The 17,949-nt window shown below is 35.7% G+C and overlaps 1 protein-coding gene across 6 annotated transcripts in view; it reads left to right on the top strand.

The window, feature by feature from the left end:
• Window positions 1–17,949, top strand: part of Atp11c (ATPase phospholipid transporting 11C) — a 188,828-nt gene that overhangs the window by 129,398 nt on the left and 41,481 nt on the right. For all 6 annotated transcript variants that reach the window (XR_009225934.1, XM_046435336.1, XM_046435337.2 and 3 more), the window contains 7 exons: window positions 1,593–1,666; window positions 2,754–2,857; window positions 3,596–3,777; window positions 5,621–5,884; window positions 11,098–11,272; window positions 15,619–15,721; window positions 17,095–17,240. Coding sequence is in view for 5 of the 6 variants with exons in the window: in XM_046435336.1 (XP_046291292.1) it covers window positions 1,593–1,666; window positions 2,754–2,857; window positions 3,596–3,777; window positions 5,621–5,884; window positions 11,098–11,272; window positions 15,619–15,721; window positions 17,095–17,240 (1,048 nt within the window). In the remaining variant the exon portion in view is untranslated. The remainder of the gene's footprint in view (window positions 1–1,592; window positions 1,667–2,753; window positions 2,858–3,595; window positions 3,778–5,620; window positions 5,885–11,097; window positions 11,273–15,618; window positions 15,722–17,094; window positions 17,241–17,949) is intronic.

Genomic DNA, 17,949 nt, shown 5'->3' with positions numbered 1-17,949 from the left:
TTCCATTCTGGCCCTGAAAATCCCATGAGATTCATCTCAGAAACCTATAATACATGTAAAGGCCCTTGGGTAATAGTCCCCTTTGAGTTGGGATGCTCAGCAGTCCAGAGGAAAGCTCTGTGGTCTGATTGCCAGCAACCTGGAGTCATGATGACCATCCAGATTCTAGTCAGTCCACAACAGTACCTCTGTCTGGCCAACACCAAATGAAATGCTACATATAGATGTCTTAAACACAGCTCCCTTCCCCACCTCAAAAAGCAAAAATTGGTCCACTCACTCCCACCAAAATCAAGCTATATAATAAACATTTTAAGAAAATATTTTCTGGTTGTAGATGGACAGAATGCCTTTATTTTATTTGTATATGGTGATAAGGATTGAACCCAGTGCCTCACACATGCAAGAAAGTGCTTTGCCACTGAACTACAGTCCATCCCAACATTTTTATGTTAAATATATGTATCTAAGTTGTTTATTTTTTTTTAAATTCCATCATGCTTTTTTTTGATAATTGCCTCTTATTTTAACTCTTCTGTATCCTTACATCTGATTAATAGTTTAGCCATACATACACAAATCTGATCAGTCTCTTAATATCATTCCACTCTTTAAACCCTTCATTAGCTTCCTGTTGCTCTTAAGACAAAATGCCAAATTTCTTAACCAGCCCACAAAGTTCTGTTTTCAGCTCCTGCTTGCCTTTCTTGCTTCATTTCTTGCTGTTTGCCTGTGAATGAGTTTTCCATACAAAGGGAAACTTTAAAGTCCTTGCTATGCCTTTGCATCTGATCTTAGTCTATACTATCAGAATGCCCTGTCCCCTTTCTGCATATCATTCTTGCAGAACCCATCTCAGGCACCTCTTTCAGAAAACCTTCCTTCTGATGGCTTTTTTTTCTGTAGTTTTATCTCTCCTTTGTAAGTGCCTTTTTTTCACTATTTGACAACTGGGAGAGTAATTGTATCTTAACCTATTCTGCATTAGAATGTGGTGAACTGGGCTGGGGTTTTGGCTCAGTGGTACAGCACTTGCCTAGCACGTGTGAGGCCCTAGCTTCAATCCTCAGCACCACGTAAAAATAAATAAAATAAAAGTATTATGTCCAACTACAATTAAAAAATAGATTTTTTTTAAAATGTGGTAAACTCCTCGAGGGAGTGGGCTCAGGCAGATTCACCACTGTTCCCCAACACACAGCACTATGACTGGCCCTTAAGAGGCACTCATAGAACATAGTAAAATAATTAGAAGAGCAGAACTATTTCTAGATCCTTCCAGATATGGCTTGGTGGGACTGCTTTTTGTTCTCCATTCGTATGTAGTCGCTCTCCTTACTATTTTAAGTAATATAATAAAAGGATATAAATAACCTACCAACTCAGATATCCTGTACAGCAGGTTCTATATGCAGAGAAATTTAAAAAAAGAAAGAAAGTACCAGTTGTGTATAGAACTAGCTACCCTCATTCAAAGAGGAGAATTATCTGTTCATTTAAGATTTTTAAATATATTTAGATGTTTCTATTGTGTTTTATTTTGCTCAACATGGCCCAGATATTTTACTTTTTTCATTTCTATTCTTTTGAAGGTATGAACTTCTTCACACCTTAAACTTTGATTCCATCCGCCGACGTATGAGTGTAATTGTGAAGACTCAAGGAGGTATACCTCTTCATACTTGACTTTTTCCATTTGTAGGATAAACTATTTCAGAAAATTTAAGCATTGTAGGTAGTAGCTTAGGATTAGGTAAAGTTTTGCAAAACAGCGGCATTTATAAATATGCCTTCATGTATTTATTTGGAAACATGTTCAGTTTGTCAAATTGTCAATGGCAGAATGCCTGGTGTGATAGTAAATGCATTTTCTTGGAAATAAAACTGACGGACACACTTTTCCTCATAACTTGTGGTATGAATGCAAAGACATTAAATTGATTTTAATGTATGGCAATGGGATCTGTTTTATAATTTTATTTATTTTTAATTTTTTGTCATATGACTTTTAAATACATTTTGGATGTATGAGGAAAAACCAAAAAGCACATTTAACTTTTGAATTACCCACTGTTCTCATGTGTGCACATCTACATATATGTTCTCCTACATATGATGAAATGTCTGGAAAAGTGGCCTGCAAAGGTTGTTTTCCTCAGAACTCTGCTTTTTAATTTGTTGAATTCAACTATCTGCTTTATAAGGGTTAAGTGTCTCTTAGTGCTCAAATGTGAATATTTCCCAGGTATATGAACTAATCTAAAGTTGTGCTTGTACCAGTATAAGCATTTTACAAAGCTATTTTCAAGTTCCTAGTAAAAGCTGTCAAGCCAGTGTTTCAAAAGCTAACTTTGTATAGCTTATTCATAATTGAAGCCTGTTTGAACTTAAGTTTGGTTTTCACGTTCATAGATGCCCTATGTGTACTCTAGGCCATTGCTGAGTACATTTTTAAAAATAATCCTATTGCCTCTCCTTGATACAAGTGTGGTCCTCCATGATTCACTGGGAGGAAATGTATTTTAACCGAGTCGCATGTTGTAAATTCTGGCTTATTTATTGTGTCCATAAGGGTCTAAATTTCTCTTGACAGACTAAAACTTAAGATGTCTAATTTCATTTGGGTGTGTGTTGAAAGGCAGTCTTGGAATACATAGCATCTGGTTGGGAGAGGTCACCTTAACAATTCTCTTATTAAAATATCAATACCATTCTTAAAATTCTAAGTTGAGTATTTTGGTTCTTTGTTTTAGGAGACATCCTTCTTTTTTGTAAAGGAGCAGATTCAGCAGTTTTTCCCAGGGTGCAAAACCATGAAATTGAGTTAACTAAAGCCCATGTGGAACGTAATGCAATGGTGAGCCTACATCCCTCCCCTCAATAAGTAAATGGAGAAGTGCCGCAAATGTTTATGGGATTACTTTTTAAATGGACGTTTAAGCTGGGCATAGTGATGCATGCTTCTGATCACAACTCCTGGGCAGACCAGGGCAGGAGCACCTTAAGTTCTGGGTATTAAAGAGAGGGAGAGAAGGACAAATGAGTGACTTCTGAGCAAAGGGATTCAAGAGCTAACCACTGGTTGGTGAATATTTCACACACGCTTGAGGTTAAAATAAGATGGGAGCTTGATCTACGTTGGTAATTTAAAGAGTCAGTGCCTTAAAATAAAAATAAGGGTTGGGGATATAGCTCAGTGGTGGAATGTACCTGGGTTCAATCCCAAGTACCACATAAATATAAATAAGTGGATGTTTAAGTGAATTTTATTTTTATTGTGTATTTTTGTATTGGCAGTTTTAATATTATTTTCTTTATTTTAATATAAACTATTATCCTTGGAGTAACATTTGATCAGAATTTGCAGCCTTATAAACTTTTCCAGAATCTTTGTTAAAAGCTCTATTTTATTTATTCAAAACCTAACAATGTTACCTTTTTCAGTTGCATTCTGTTCATTTTTTTAAACTACAAATGTGTCAGAATTTCTCTTTATACAAAGCAAGAGTATTTAAAGAGGTTGTGTATCTGTGTGTGTGTGTGTGTGTGTTCAGCTATTATGGGGATAATTATAAATCTTCTACTTTACTTCTAGGATGGGTACCGGACACTCTGTGTAGCCTTCAAAGAAATTACTCCAGATGATTATGAAATAATTAACAGACAGCTCATAGAGGCAAAAATGGCCTTACAAGACAGAGAAGAAAAAATGGAAAAGGTTTTTGATGATATTGAGACAAACATGAATTTAATTGGAGCCACTGCAGTGGAAGACAAGTAACTAGAAATGATACTCTTGTTATTTTAATGACCAGGCATTTACGGTGGCATCTGTCCCAAATTAGTAATTTATTCATGTTTTGAAATCTCTGATTTAACTTTGTTGTCTAAATGGGCTTAAAGATTCATTTATTTTTAACAAGTATGAAAAATTACAAAATTTTGATCTGTTTGTAGGAATGGTTTTTAAGTTAAATACATGTGACTTAGAAGAATGAACCAGTTAGTACTAAAGTCTTTGGATATTTAAGCCAACTACTTATTTATGTAGATATTTATAAAGTAGACTGTTATGTGTAAAGAGGGATGCTAGAGCCGCCAGTAGAGCTCTGGTACCTGGAAGAATGGGTAAGATTTTGACAGAGATGAACAGAAAGAAAATCCAACCTAAAGTGAACAGCACAAGTGCTTAATCTAACCTGGTTTCACAGACCAGAGTATAGTTTTGCTTACTTTAAAATCATATTCTTTTAAATATACAAGCTGAACTCTGCCAAACATAATTGTAGGACTCTGCATTGATCTTCTTGAAAGAATAAGTGTTAGATTCTTAATATTTTAGGAGTTTTCTAAGGAATATAAATGCAAATTATGAGACATAACCAAACAAAGTTATAAACATATATTCAGTTTGTATAGTTATACATAATTATAGGGTTCATTTTGACATAGTCATACATGCATGGAATATAATTTGCTCCACTTCAGTCCTAGTGCTTGTCCTTTCCCTCTTCTCTTCCTTTCCCCTATTTCCCTTTCTCTACTGGTCTTCTTTCTAATTTTTAAATTAGTGCTTTATAGATATATCTAAATGTGAAATTCACTATAATATATTCATATATATATATATATATATATATATATATATATATATACACACACACATACATACATACATACACACATGGATGGCATGATTTGGTTAGTTTCATTCTGGAGTTTCTCCCTTTTCCCATCCCTCCTCCTTCCCCCTCAATCCTCTTCTTCTGCTTCAGTGATCTCCCTTCTGTTTTCATGGAATAGAACCACCAAATTACCCAGCTATCCCACTCTTTAGTATTTATCCAAAAGAACTAAAGCAAGCCTACTATATTGATACAGGCACATCAGTGTTTATAGCAGCACAGTTTACAATAATCAATTATAGAAACTGCCCAGGTGCCCATCAACAGATAAAGAAAATGTTGAGTTTTACTCAGCAATAAAGAAGAATGAAATTATGGCATTTGCTAGTAAATGGGTGGAACTAGAAGACATCATGCTGAACAAAATAAGCCAGACTCAGAAAGTCAAAGGTTGAATGTTTACTCACATATGCAGAAGCCAGACAAAATAAGGAAAAAAGGCGGGAGGGAATCCCATAGAAGTATAATTTTTCTTTCAGAATTTATATATATATATATATATATATATATATATATATATATATATATATATATATATATATATATACACACATACATACATACATATATATGTGTGTATATATAATATAAAAATATATGTATGGTAATATATAAGATATAATGAGGTTAACAATGAATACAAATATATGGTGAGTTTCTGAGTGATGATTCTCAGTTTTGCCATTAGGTATTAATTACCTCAAGAGATAGCATGAACTTTTCTGGACTTCATTGTTTGAAATTCATTTTAATAATTAAAACTATACCAAAGATAACGATCTCAGGAGTAAAGGGTATATAAGAAAACCAACTGTGATAAGTTGTCACAACTGTAGAATTATAGTGAATTGTAAAGAATGTTCTCTTTAGGAAGCTTTCTTGTAGAATCCCTGTCAGGTATTTTAAAGGATAACAAGGCTTCCTTGTGTTCCCAGGCTACAAGATCAAGCTGCAGAGACCATTGAAGCTCTGCATGCAGCTGGCCTGAAAGTCTGGGTGCTTACTGGTGACAAGATGGAGACAGCCAAATCCACATGCTATGCCTGCCGTCTTTTCCAAACTGGCACTGAACTCTTAGAACTCACCACAAAAACTATTGAAGAAAGTGAAAGGAAAGAAGATCGATTACATGAATTGTTGATAGAATATCGGAAGAAGTTGCTGCATGAATTTCCTAAAAGTACTAGAAGCCTTAAAAAGTAAGCAAGTACATCAATTTCTTATACTTAGACATTGGTACAGATGTAAAAAACAACTGTTTATGCAGAAGGCTCCATTTTCTATAATTTACCATTCTCTGTTTGCAGGTATTTTTTTCTTTATAAGTTAAAACCTTCCCTGAGGGCTTAGCTAATGGCACATTTGAGGTTACTTGATACTTTACACCTCTCTTTTAAGTTAAAAGAAAACTTCATTTCTCAAGGTTTAAAAAATTACCTCAATTTGTTTTGCGGGGAATTGGTGCGGGGGTTACCAGGGATTGAACCCAGGGCACTTAACCACTGAGCCACATCCCCAGCCCTTTTTTATTTTGAGACAGGGTTATTTAGGGCCTTGCTAAATTGCTGAAGCTGGCTTTGAACTTGTGATCCTCCTGCTTCAGCCTCTCGAGCCACTGGGAGTATAGGCGAGTGCCACCATGCCCAGCAGAAAATTACCTCGATTTCTTCTTAAAATTAAATTTATTTTTAGCTAATACATGAAAAACATAAAATTGTACATATTAGTGGAGTAACTTTACCATATAATGTTTCTTTACCATATGTTCTGCATGTATACATTCTGTAATGTTTAAACCATAGTAAACATACCTCCTCAAACATCATTTCTTAATGGAAAAACTTAAAATCCATGTAGCTTTTTGAAATATATACTACGTTATTGTCAATAGTCACCCTGCTGTACAATAGCACATCAGTGTTTTTTTATCCTGTCTAATTGTATTAGAACCCATTGATCATCTTTTCTTTATCCCTTCCACTACCTAATCTCCCTGGCCTCTGGTAACGACTAGTCTGCTCTTACTTTCTAATGAGATTAGCATTTTTAGATTTCACATATGAGCAAGATCATGCTATACTTGTATTTCTGTTCCTGGCTTATTTCACATATTTGTTATTTTTCACTTAACATAACGATCTCAGTTCCATTCATGTTGAAACAAATGACAGGATTCCATTCTTTATAGTAGTATTCCATGTCATATATGTCTCACAGTTTCTTTGTTCTTTCATCAGTTGGAAGACACTTAGGTGTTTCCATTTCTTGGCTGTTAGGAATAGTGTTGCAATGAATAAGTGCAAATGTCTCTTTGTTATACATACTGATTTAATTTCTTTTGTATACAAACCCAGTAGTGGGATTACTGGATCATATGGCAGTTCTGTTTTTGATTTTTTAGAAATGTTAAAAATAATTAAACTTCTAAATGCTTAGGGTCTGGGTATGTAATAAAATCAATCTCTATTACAGTTTCAATGCATTTTGAGGTCCCAGAGCTATTTCTGATGTGGACTCTTATGTCCCAGTATTCCAGAGGGAACCAAATACTTATTAACATGGATGCTTTGATTCTGCTTTCAACTAATTACATACAAAGAACTTATAGAACCTCAGGGCAAGCCAATGATCCACAGTAATTCAATGCCCAGGAGTATATCATCTATACTTCATATTGACCTAGTTTTGTCCTCATCTAACCTAATGACTTGACTTTATCTTGACCATAAGTAAACTTAATTCCTTTTCTGGAGTGCTACCAGATCACCTGCACTAACTGCAGAGTACCTTAGACAATATTACTTTCCATTTCTTGAGCACACTTCATATTCTAGGAACAATATTAAGTGCTTTGTATGATTGTTTTCATTTAATCTTCATTAACAACCCAGTTAGGAAATCTTGTTTTCTTCATTTTATGGATAGGGAAGTGGGCTCAGCAATATGAACTGACTTGCTTATGATCATACCACTAATGAGGGATTGAGCAAGTCTGCCAGCTCCAGAGCCCATGCTTTTAACATCAATACTATATTTCTGTCCTCATCTTTCATGTTTAACCAAACTTAAAAATTAATGGGCCATATTTTAAGGCTATGGATAATAGTAAAACAACTGTTTTTCTTCTGTTACTTAGGTGAGATTAAAAATACTTGTTATTAAATTACCTCTGAGAAATGTTTCCTTTCTTTAACCAAATGGTACTTACAAAGTCATCCCAAAGCCAGGTGCTATGGTGCATGCCTACAATCCCAGCAACTCAGGAGACTGAGGCAAGAGGATCAGCCTCAGCAATTTAGCAAGGCCCTAAGCAAACACAGCAAGACCCTGTCTCAAAAAATAAAAAGGGCTGGGATGTGGCTCAAGGGTTAAGCTCCCCTTGGTTCAATTTCTAGTTAACCAAAAAGTAAAATAAAGTCAGTCCAAATTACATGCATTTTATTTGTCCATTTGTCTTATTTTGCCTGGACTGCCATAGCAATCCATAGACTAGGTGGCTTAAACAACAGAAATTTGTTTCTCACAGTTCTAGAGACTGAAAGACCAAGACCAGAGTGCTTCAGAATGGTTGGGTTTTGGTGAGAGTAGTCTTCCTGGCTTGTAGATGTCTTCCTTCTCTTTGCCTCCACATGTGGCAGAGAGTATTAGTGTCTCTTCTTTGTAATACCATCCTGGTGTCCTCACTCTCATAAATTCACATGAACCCAGTTATATCTTATAAGCCCCATCTTCTCATGCTATCACATTTGGAGTTAGGCTTCAACATAAGAATTTTGCTGACACAATTCAATCTATAACAGGCACTAATGCCATTATGAAGGCCCTACCATAGGTTATGACTTTGTCTAAACCTAATCACCTTTCAAAGACCCCCCCCCCCAATCTCCAAATACCATTACTTTGAGGATAAGGTTTCAATATATGAATTTTGAAAGGACATAGTTAGTCCATATCTCTGTTGAGCAACTATTTGGTACTTTTTTTTTTGGGGGGGGGCGTGTTTTATACTGGCAGTCAAACCCAGGGCACTTTACTACTGAGATATATCCTCAGTCCTTTTTTTTAAAATTTTTGAGACATGGTCTTGCTAAATTGATGAGGGTAGGCTGAATTTTAGATCCTCCTGCCTCAGGCTCCTGAAACATTGGTATTACATGCAAGTGCCACCACGCCGGCTCTGTGGTGCTTTTGTAAAAGTCAGGCATTATGGAAAAATTAACAAATCATCACCATTTCAGCTTATTCCCTCTTTCTGGTTATCTGTTTGGGGTTTGGCATGGTCTTGCTCCTAGTTACATAGGCTTCATTTAGATCCAAAATTACCTTTGCTCCTTTACCCTTTCCAGTTCACAGAAATGCTTGGTGGCACACACCTGTAATCCCAGGGATTTAGGAAGCTGAGGCAGAAGGATAGCATATTCAAGACCACATCAGTTCACATCAGCTCCCAAGCCTTATTCAGATTCCAGTCATCACCACTAGTGCTCCACATCTGAGGACTGGCACTTTACACTTGGAATCTCTTAATCTCCTCTACCAGATGAGTGGTCTTTAAGTAAACTACAGTACACATCATAATCCTACTTTGAAACCTTTTAGTTGTTCTCCATTACTTAATTCAGTTCACACCAAAGCCCTCAAGAGACCTTTAATTCGCTTTCCCAGTGCATCCCAACATACATTTTCTCCCTTCATCTCTTTCTTCCCTGCCTTCAAGTTACAATTTAAATATCATACCTTACAAAGAACCCACTATTCTTTCCTGTGTGTATTTATTTTCCCAAGGATTGGGCATTGACTGTTTATTATCTGGTTATATATGTTCTTCCATGTATGCTTCTGTCACTCCCAAGGAGATTTTATATTCTCCAAGGAAAGACTAGCCTGTAATTCTTTATTCCTCCAGATAGCATACTTATACTTAATGTTTACTAATATTCCTTGATTATTGAGCTGCTGTTTTCTGCCCAGTAAGACAGCTCTTGTTAAGTAAGCAAAGAGCACATGGTTGATGTCTGTTTAAATTATATTTACAGTATTATAAAGCCAGATAGAGATAAGTACAAATATAGTGTTAGCAGTATACAGCAAAGAAATATGGAAAGGGAATGATGGGGTGTATTTGGCTTTCACTACTCAAAGAAAGGTCCATAGAAAAGAAGCTCTGATGTCACCAGGAAACTTGTTAGAAATGCAAATTTCAGACCTCAGCTCACTAAATCAGAATCTGTGTTTTAACAGGATTCCCAGATGATTTCCTTTGTACATTAAGCTTTTTGAGGAGCATTAGACAATGGAATCTATAACCGAGATCTTGCTGTATCTACTGCTTCCACTGTAGTGATTCTCAAAGGGCACCCAATTCCCTGAGCAAAAACTGAATAACCACTGTTTTGTTCCTGTATTGCAAGGAAAAAAAAAAGTCTAATTGGTAGGATTTTCTCAGTTGCAAATTTCCCCCATGTAGTTTTCTTTTTTTCCTTTCTTCCTTTCTTTCTTTCTGGAACCCACGGATGCTTTACTACTGAGCCACATCCCGAGCCCTTTTTATTTTTCATTTTGGGACAGGATCTTGCTAAGTTGCAGCCTCCCATATAGCTATATGTATGCACCACCAAACCCAGCCCCCATTTGTTTTCTTAAAAACTTGACACCTTGTTACATTTGTTTTCCTTGGCACTTAGAATACCTCTTAGTCCTGGCCATACATGAGAGCAAACTAGGGAGCTTTTAAAACATAATCAAGCCCCCAACCAAAATATTCTCATTTATTTGGTCTAAGGATGGGCCTCAGGTTTGGGCAACTTTTTAAAGTTACACAAATGATTCTAATGGGAAGGCTAGGATTGAGAACCCCTGGTAGTAAAGCATGATACTTATTTAAGAAATATTTTATATTATTACATTCTTTAATGAGAACCATGTCTTTTAGATGCTCTGTCATATTTGAGAAGCCATGTTTTATGCATAGGTTTTGTCATTCAGATAAAGATATTAGAGAGAAGTCTTCTATGATTTCTTTACCCTAAAGCCATTTTGTTTTTTCTCAGTCTTTAAGGAATATCGAATTCACTGATAATTTGTATTCATGTCAGAACTAATGTTATTTTATACTTGTTCAATTCATCTATAATTCCCAAAATTTATCTTGAATTTCTTAAACAGAGGCAGATTGTGAAACCTCCTTTATTTTGTACTTTTTAGAACTTATAGTCAATTATATGAGCAACTTAGGTCTCTGAGGTGTTACTTAAAGTCACTGTTGTGCTATTATTAGAGGCAATTGCTTCTTTGGAATGAATACGTCAAGTAACCAGATTGATGACTCATCTTCTATAGTTAAAAAATCAGTACCCTAAATACAAAGGTATGATAATTTCAAAAACAACATTGTTTTTTTTTTCTTTTTCAGAGCATGGACAGAACATCAAGAATATGGATTAATCATCGATGGCTCCACATTGTCACTCATACTAAATTCTAGTCAGGACTCTAGTTCAAATAATTACAAAAGCATTTTCCTACAAATTTGTATGAAGTGCACTGCAGTGCTTTGCTGCCGGATGGCACCATTACAGAAAGCCCAGGTAACTGTGGATATTAATATTCTATTCTGGGTTTCTATATATACATATGTGCAAATGTTTGATCTACTTTTAATTTGCTTCTAATTAAACAAATTAATTAGAAATTTACTTTTAAATCATTTCACTGTTATCATCTAATTTTTTTCAACCTTAACTTTTTTCCTTTTGGGGTCAAAATCAAGAAAGATTCTTTCCCCCAAATTGATTTAAAGTTTGCTGGACTTCTATGTTGCCTCCATTCCACTGCTCCTTGCTCTCCCCTATGACATTAGCCTCATGCATCCTGTTTCTTTTGCTCTTTTTTGGTACCAGGGGCACTCAACCACTGAGCCATATCCCCAGTCATTTTTTTTAATTTTTTTTATTTTGAGACAGGGCCTCACTGAGTTGCTTAGGGCCTCACTGAGTTACTGAGGCTGGCTTTAAACTTGGGATCTTCCTGCTTCAGCCTTCCTAGCTATTGAGATCACAGGCATGTGCCCAGCTTCTTCTGCTTTTAATACTCTACTGACTTGCTTGCTGGCAAACCTGACCCAATTTCGTGTGCTGTGTTCATTCTCTTCCTCATTTCTTTACTGCATTTGATACTATCAATTATATCCTCCTCAAAATTCTCCTTCCTTGATTTCTGTGATGGTCCGTAGTCCTGACATTTTCTTCCCTCTTTGGACATCTAGTTTCCTTTATTGTCTATATTCTCCCTGATTATCAGTTGCTTCTAATAAATTCTCCTCTGCTTTTTACTTTATGAACTCTTTTTCTGGATTAGCACTTCTGTGACTCTCCGTGACGTTTTGCTGGTCCTGAGTTTTTCTTGATTTTAATCTATTTCTAGCTGTCTGCTAGACAGCCCCATATGGATTTCCTACCATCACATTAAATTCTAGCGTCTAAGACAGATCTTATGATATTCTTCTTCAGACCAGTTTGTTTTTTACCTTTCCTGTTACCAGTGCCATTTTTCTTTTGCTCCCTAAGTCTCAAAACTACCTTTGATCTTATCTTCTCCCTCTATATAGATGCCATGTTCTGTTGATTCTACCTGCTTTTTGTCTTAGTTCTACTTTTCGTGCCATCTTTTGAAACCATTTACTGACAGCCTAGTTCAAACCCTCAAAAGTTTACACATAGACTATTTGATTTTGTGTCCTCACTGGTCCCTTTTGCTTTCACCTTCTTCCTGCAATCTTTCCCTCTATACTCCTATCATGCTCTTTTTTTCAGACACTTTTAATGTCTGTAGTCCAGACCTTTGGGATTCTACTTTATTTCTTCCATCTGCTTACCAAACCCGTCTTCTTGGAGATGTATCTTTTTCACTCTTAGAATTCTCTACAGCCCAATCATCAATTTTCTTGGCATCTTTTATTTCTTTTTTTATTTTTATTTTTTATTCTAATTTGTTATATATGACAGCAGAATGCATTACACTTCTTATTACACATATAGAGCACAATTTTTCATATCTCTAGTTGTACACAAAGTAGAATCACACCATTCGTGTCTTCATACATGTACTTAGGGTAACAATGTTCATCTCATTCCACCATCTTTCCTACCCCCATGCCCCCTTCCTTCTCTTCTCTCCCATTTGCCCTATCTGAAGTTCATCTAATCCTCCCATGCTCCCCCTCCCAACCCCACTATGAATCAGCCTCCTTATGTCAGAGAAAACATTCAGCATTTGGTTTATTGGGATTGGCTAACTTCACTTAGCATTATCTTCTCCAACTTCAGCATCTTTTATTTCTGTGACTAAGTTCATTGTTCTTCCCGGTTTCTAGACTCAGAAACTTGAAATCTGTGTTAATTTCTCCCAGGCTTTACTCTTTTCTTTTTTTAAAGAGTGAGAGAGAGAGAATTTTTTAATATTTATTTTTTAGTTTTTTCGGTGGACACAACATCTTTGTTTGTATGTGGTACTGAGGATTGAACCCGGGCCGCACACACACCAGGCGAGCGCGCTACCACTTGAGCCATATCCCCAGCCCAGGCTTTACTCTTTCATGTGGTGTCAGTTACCAAATTTTCACTTTCTAGTACATTCTCTTTTCCTTCTATTCCTTCCTTTCCATTACCTTCCAAGGCCAGACCTTTAATAGCTCATTAAACTCTACCTATAACTAGTCACCCAACATCTCTCTTTGCCCATAGTCTTTCTTTCCTTCACTTCCTCCTGTATCCTGCTCCTACTTTCATAATATCACTCCCAGTTGATCTGGCTCCATATACATCTGTCCATATTCTCTATATGAAAACTCATTGATCTATCTGGACATACCAGATCAATTTTCTGGGCATATACTATACTTACCTGGCTGTTTGCCTTTGGGTATGACATTCCTTTACTCTGCAATGCTTCCTTCTTCCCATCCATGTAAATCTTATTAATACTTCATGATTTAAACCACTCTGTAAAACAGTGCTCAATCATTTTGGCATATAGGGTCCTCTCCATTCTGATATGATAGGCCTTCTTATGTGAACAACTTTAATGACAATGTCATGTATTCTTGCACAGATAGTATATTTCATTATTTAAGTTTTATTTATCTGGTTGCCTAGTACTTATGTTCATGAACAGATCTTTACTTCTTAAATAAATTCTTCTTAAGGTATGTGACCAGGCCTTGTATCTTTTTTGGATCATAGTTTATTTCTTTGAAAAATGTATTATTACATGCAGTTATAGTTGATGGATAAATAGATTTTTGGTGAAATTATTTTTTTGTGAAAGCTATCATAGAGATTTGAAGAGAATCTCTTAATCTGGGTGACCTGGGAATCAGTGAAAAACTCTATATGTGTACTTAACTAAATCCTCCCTGATTTTATAGTTCATGACCACATATCCTTTTATCTTTCCATGAAGACAGATTTTAGTCTTTTAATCTAATCTATATTCTCATGCAAAGACTGTCATCCTTTATAATTTTATTGCCCTTTTGGAGACCTTCCCTGGCTGCAGTTTTTAATCCCTGAGGTGCAAATCATTGCTGTGCGTAGTGTAAAAGGTACAATGAGTTAACCATTATTGTAGCCCATCAAAAATAAATTTAGTTTGGGTTTTGAAAAGTTTGTCCTTGACACTTTTACTTACAGATTATTTCTAATAGTCTTTCAAAAAGTTTTTAAGAAGAACCATAGAGAGGCAAGGGGTTAGGAGAAAGTTGGCGTTTTAGGTAACATAATTTTTGTGTTAGATGGAGTTGAGTATATGGGTGGGGCAGTTTGTGCTATTCAATACTACTAAAACCTGACTGGATCTTCTTTAAAAGACTGTGGGGTGTCTTAGCCTCATATAAATTATTTATAATCATGTCAGTTATGTTGAAATGGATTTTATTTATGTTAGCTAGTCAGAACAATTGTGAATAAAGGATTTTTGTAAAGCATTTTTTAGTTACTGAAGTATTTAAGCATTTTTAAGGCTGCTAACTTCCAAGGAGTTTTGTGAATTGACTTAATGAGTAGAGATTAAAACCTAGAGGGGTAGGGCAGCTGCTTACCCAGTACACTTTCCACAAGTAACAGCAGGAGAAGGTTTTGGAGCAGCCCAAAACAGAAGTGTTTTAACACCAGGGATGAACATTTTATTCAGCACCATCCATGAAAGCGACACTGAGCTACACAGTATTATTTTCACAGCTAGAAGATATACACAGGGAATAGTGACAGACTGTACTGTATATCTTGGGCACCTTTCTGCAAATCTCACCTCCTTTAAGATGCCCCTTTTAAAATGTAACTACCTATAGGGAGAGGGCAAACCAGTGGAAGATTTTAGTGAAGTTTAGTTGGCAGCTAGATGGGTACAAGAATTTTATACAAATTCCTGGGAATAAGTGTTAGGATGCTACTAGGGGAGATAGGAGTGTCACCAGGAAGGAGAGAGTAAGACATAACCATAACATTGTTCTCCGACTTTCCACTTTTGTTCTGCTGGCCTTATATAAATTACTCTAAATTAGCTTTCTGACCTAATGATCTGAAAAGACATATGAATAATGGTAAAAAGAGGGAAACACGTTTACCTCTAATCTGCATAGAAGGCAGAAGTTTCTGAGAGTCCATGTATGCACAGAACCAAAAATCAGGTGGGTGCCAGTGTTACGTTTTGAATCACTATATTCTGCATGTGGGAATTCAAAATGTGTGTGTTTGCATATGTATGTGTGTGCGCGTGTGCAGGCGTGCGCACCTGCACACACACACACACATACACACACTACCTTTCTGTTAGCAAAGCCTCCATTTGCAAGTGTGAATTAAGCATAAAACCCCTAATATATTCCATTCTAACATTCTGCTTTGATCTTTTCTATGTCTCTTTTGAAATTGTTTAGATTGTCAGAATGGTGAAGAATTTAAAAGGCAGCCCAATAACACTGTCAATTGGTGATGGTGCCAATGATGTTAGCATGATCTTGGAATCCCATGTGGGAATAGGTAAGAAACATCTAATGAGATGGTATCAGTATTGCTTTTAGGTACAATTTTCTTACATTCTAGAAAGATTGTTTTAGTTATTCATCTTGAATTTGAGAATGATGATCATTAATAGAATGAAGGGCCTCATCTGATCAAGGTCCCACCTCTTGTGGGAAGGTGGCAAAACAAAGTTATAGGATATTTTTGTATTAGCCAAGTAAATTGAATTTCCCAAACCTACTGGCAATACAATAGATTGTTTAGCTCTCATTTTGACAGCATGCATGAAATTTTATTGATTTCCTGCCCCTGACAAGACTGCCTGTTTATGTTGCTGCACTATATCTTCTGAGATTATTGACTTTTGGAGGCTAAGAAATTATCATTGTTTGGCTCATATTTTGTATAGTAGTATTTATGGGTGGTTTGGGTTATAGTGTTGAATAGTGTTGAATTTATATGTCGACATGTAACAACAGCTTTTCTACCTACCTGTACCATTTTTTTCCTTGTCAGGTTGCTCTTAGGCAATGCACCTAACACCCTGACCTTTTTTATTTTTTGGCAAAAGGTTTGAGGTACATGTGTAATTAGTATCTTTGGAATTGCTGTACCGCAGTTTAGTTTCCCAAATTCTTCTTCCCATTTGGAAGTAGACATGCTTAATATGGAACTCTTAAGTTCTGTTCATTGATTATCCAATATAGAAATTGTCTAAAGGGGCTGGGGATGTGGCTCAAGCAGTAGCGCGCTCGCCTGGCATGTGCGGGGCGCTGGGTTTGATCCTCAGCCCCACATAAAAATAAAAAATAAAATAAAGATGTTGTGTCCACTTTTTTTTTTGGTGATGCTGGGGATTAAACCCAGGGCCTTGTGCATGCAAGGCAAGCACTCTACCAAGTGCGCTATATCCCCAGCCTATCTAAAATTTCTTGAGGTTTTATAGACTTCTTCGGTAGCTTGTCAGTATTTCATGAAGAATTTTATCTTGTAATTGAGCATCTAAACCACACTACAAAATCCAGGTCTTTGAGTTGCCTTAATATATAGCACCTAGTTTAATGTCATGAACAATCAAGCACTTACTGAGTGACTTAAAAATAATTTTCAGGTGGACTTTTTTCTTTCAGATAATTTTTGGCCTTGCAAAAATTGAAATAACGATTGTTTTTGTTTCATGCTGTATTACAAATTGATAGTTTCCAATTAAATTTAGTGATAATTTTATTTGGTAACTCTCAGTATCACAGTTAAAGAAAGCCCTTTTTAGTTAAAAAAGAAAAGATAAACTATACAATTGATCTATAACATTTCAACAATTAGAAAATGTGAAAATAGATCACAGGATTGCTTATTCTTTGAAATACTCACACTATATATTCTCTTTTTAGGTATTAAAGGCAAAGAAGGCCGCCAAGCAGCCCGGAACAGTGATTATTCTGTACCCAAGTTTAAACATTTAAAGAAACTATTATTGGCTCACGGACATCTATACTATGTGAGAATAGCACATCTTGTACAGTATTTCTTCTATAAGGTATGTGATAAAGTATTTGTAATTTAATAATTGTTTAATCTAGCATGGGCTTAGCTTAGTCACGGTTTTGTTCCCCCATTTTTATGTTTCTTTTGCTTTTCTGATACTAAAATTTGTACACAGTGAAGCAAAGGTTGTCTATTTAATGAATCCAAAACAAGATATTCCATTAGATATAAGAGATTTGAAATTAATTTTTTAAATTATTTTTATTGGCAAATTAAGTATAATAAAGTTTACCTATTAAATGTATATAGTTTTGACAAATGTATACATCCATGCAACTATTACCCCAATAAAAAAATAGACATTCCCATTTCCCCCAAAAGTTCTCATGTGCTCTCTCTCAGTGTCCTCTATCCCTCCCCCAACAAGTAAACTGACTTATATTATTATACCATACATATTAATATGTATGATATAGAACCTGTAGATATAGATGTAAAATATGATATCTAATAATATTAATAATATTATGCACACTAGTTTTGCCTCTGGGGCTTGATATAAATGGAATATTTGTATATTTTTGTGTCTGGCCTGTTTTACTTAGTATGTTTTTGAGCTTCATGTATTAATAGTTAGTTCCCTTTTATGCTAAGTAGTATTTCAAACTACACTTTTTAATAGCAGAATCCTCATGTGAAATTACACACATAAAGCAGACTGAAGCAGGACTACATTGAATGAAGGAGGTAGGGCCAGGACA

This window comes from Marmota monax, unplaced genomic scaffold (assembly GCF_021218885.2).
Source record: "Marmota monax isolate L192 unplaced genomic scaffold, Marmota_monax_Labrador192_F-V1.1 WCK01_AAM20220418_F8-fsc00261, whole genome shotgun sequence".
NCBI classification, from domain to species: Eukaryota; Metazoa; Chordata; class Mammalia; order Rodentia; family Sciuridae; genus Marmota; species Marmota monax.
The sequence above is the reverse complement of the archived record's forward strand: the minus strand, read 5'-3'. Positions and strand labels throughout refer to the sequence as shown.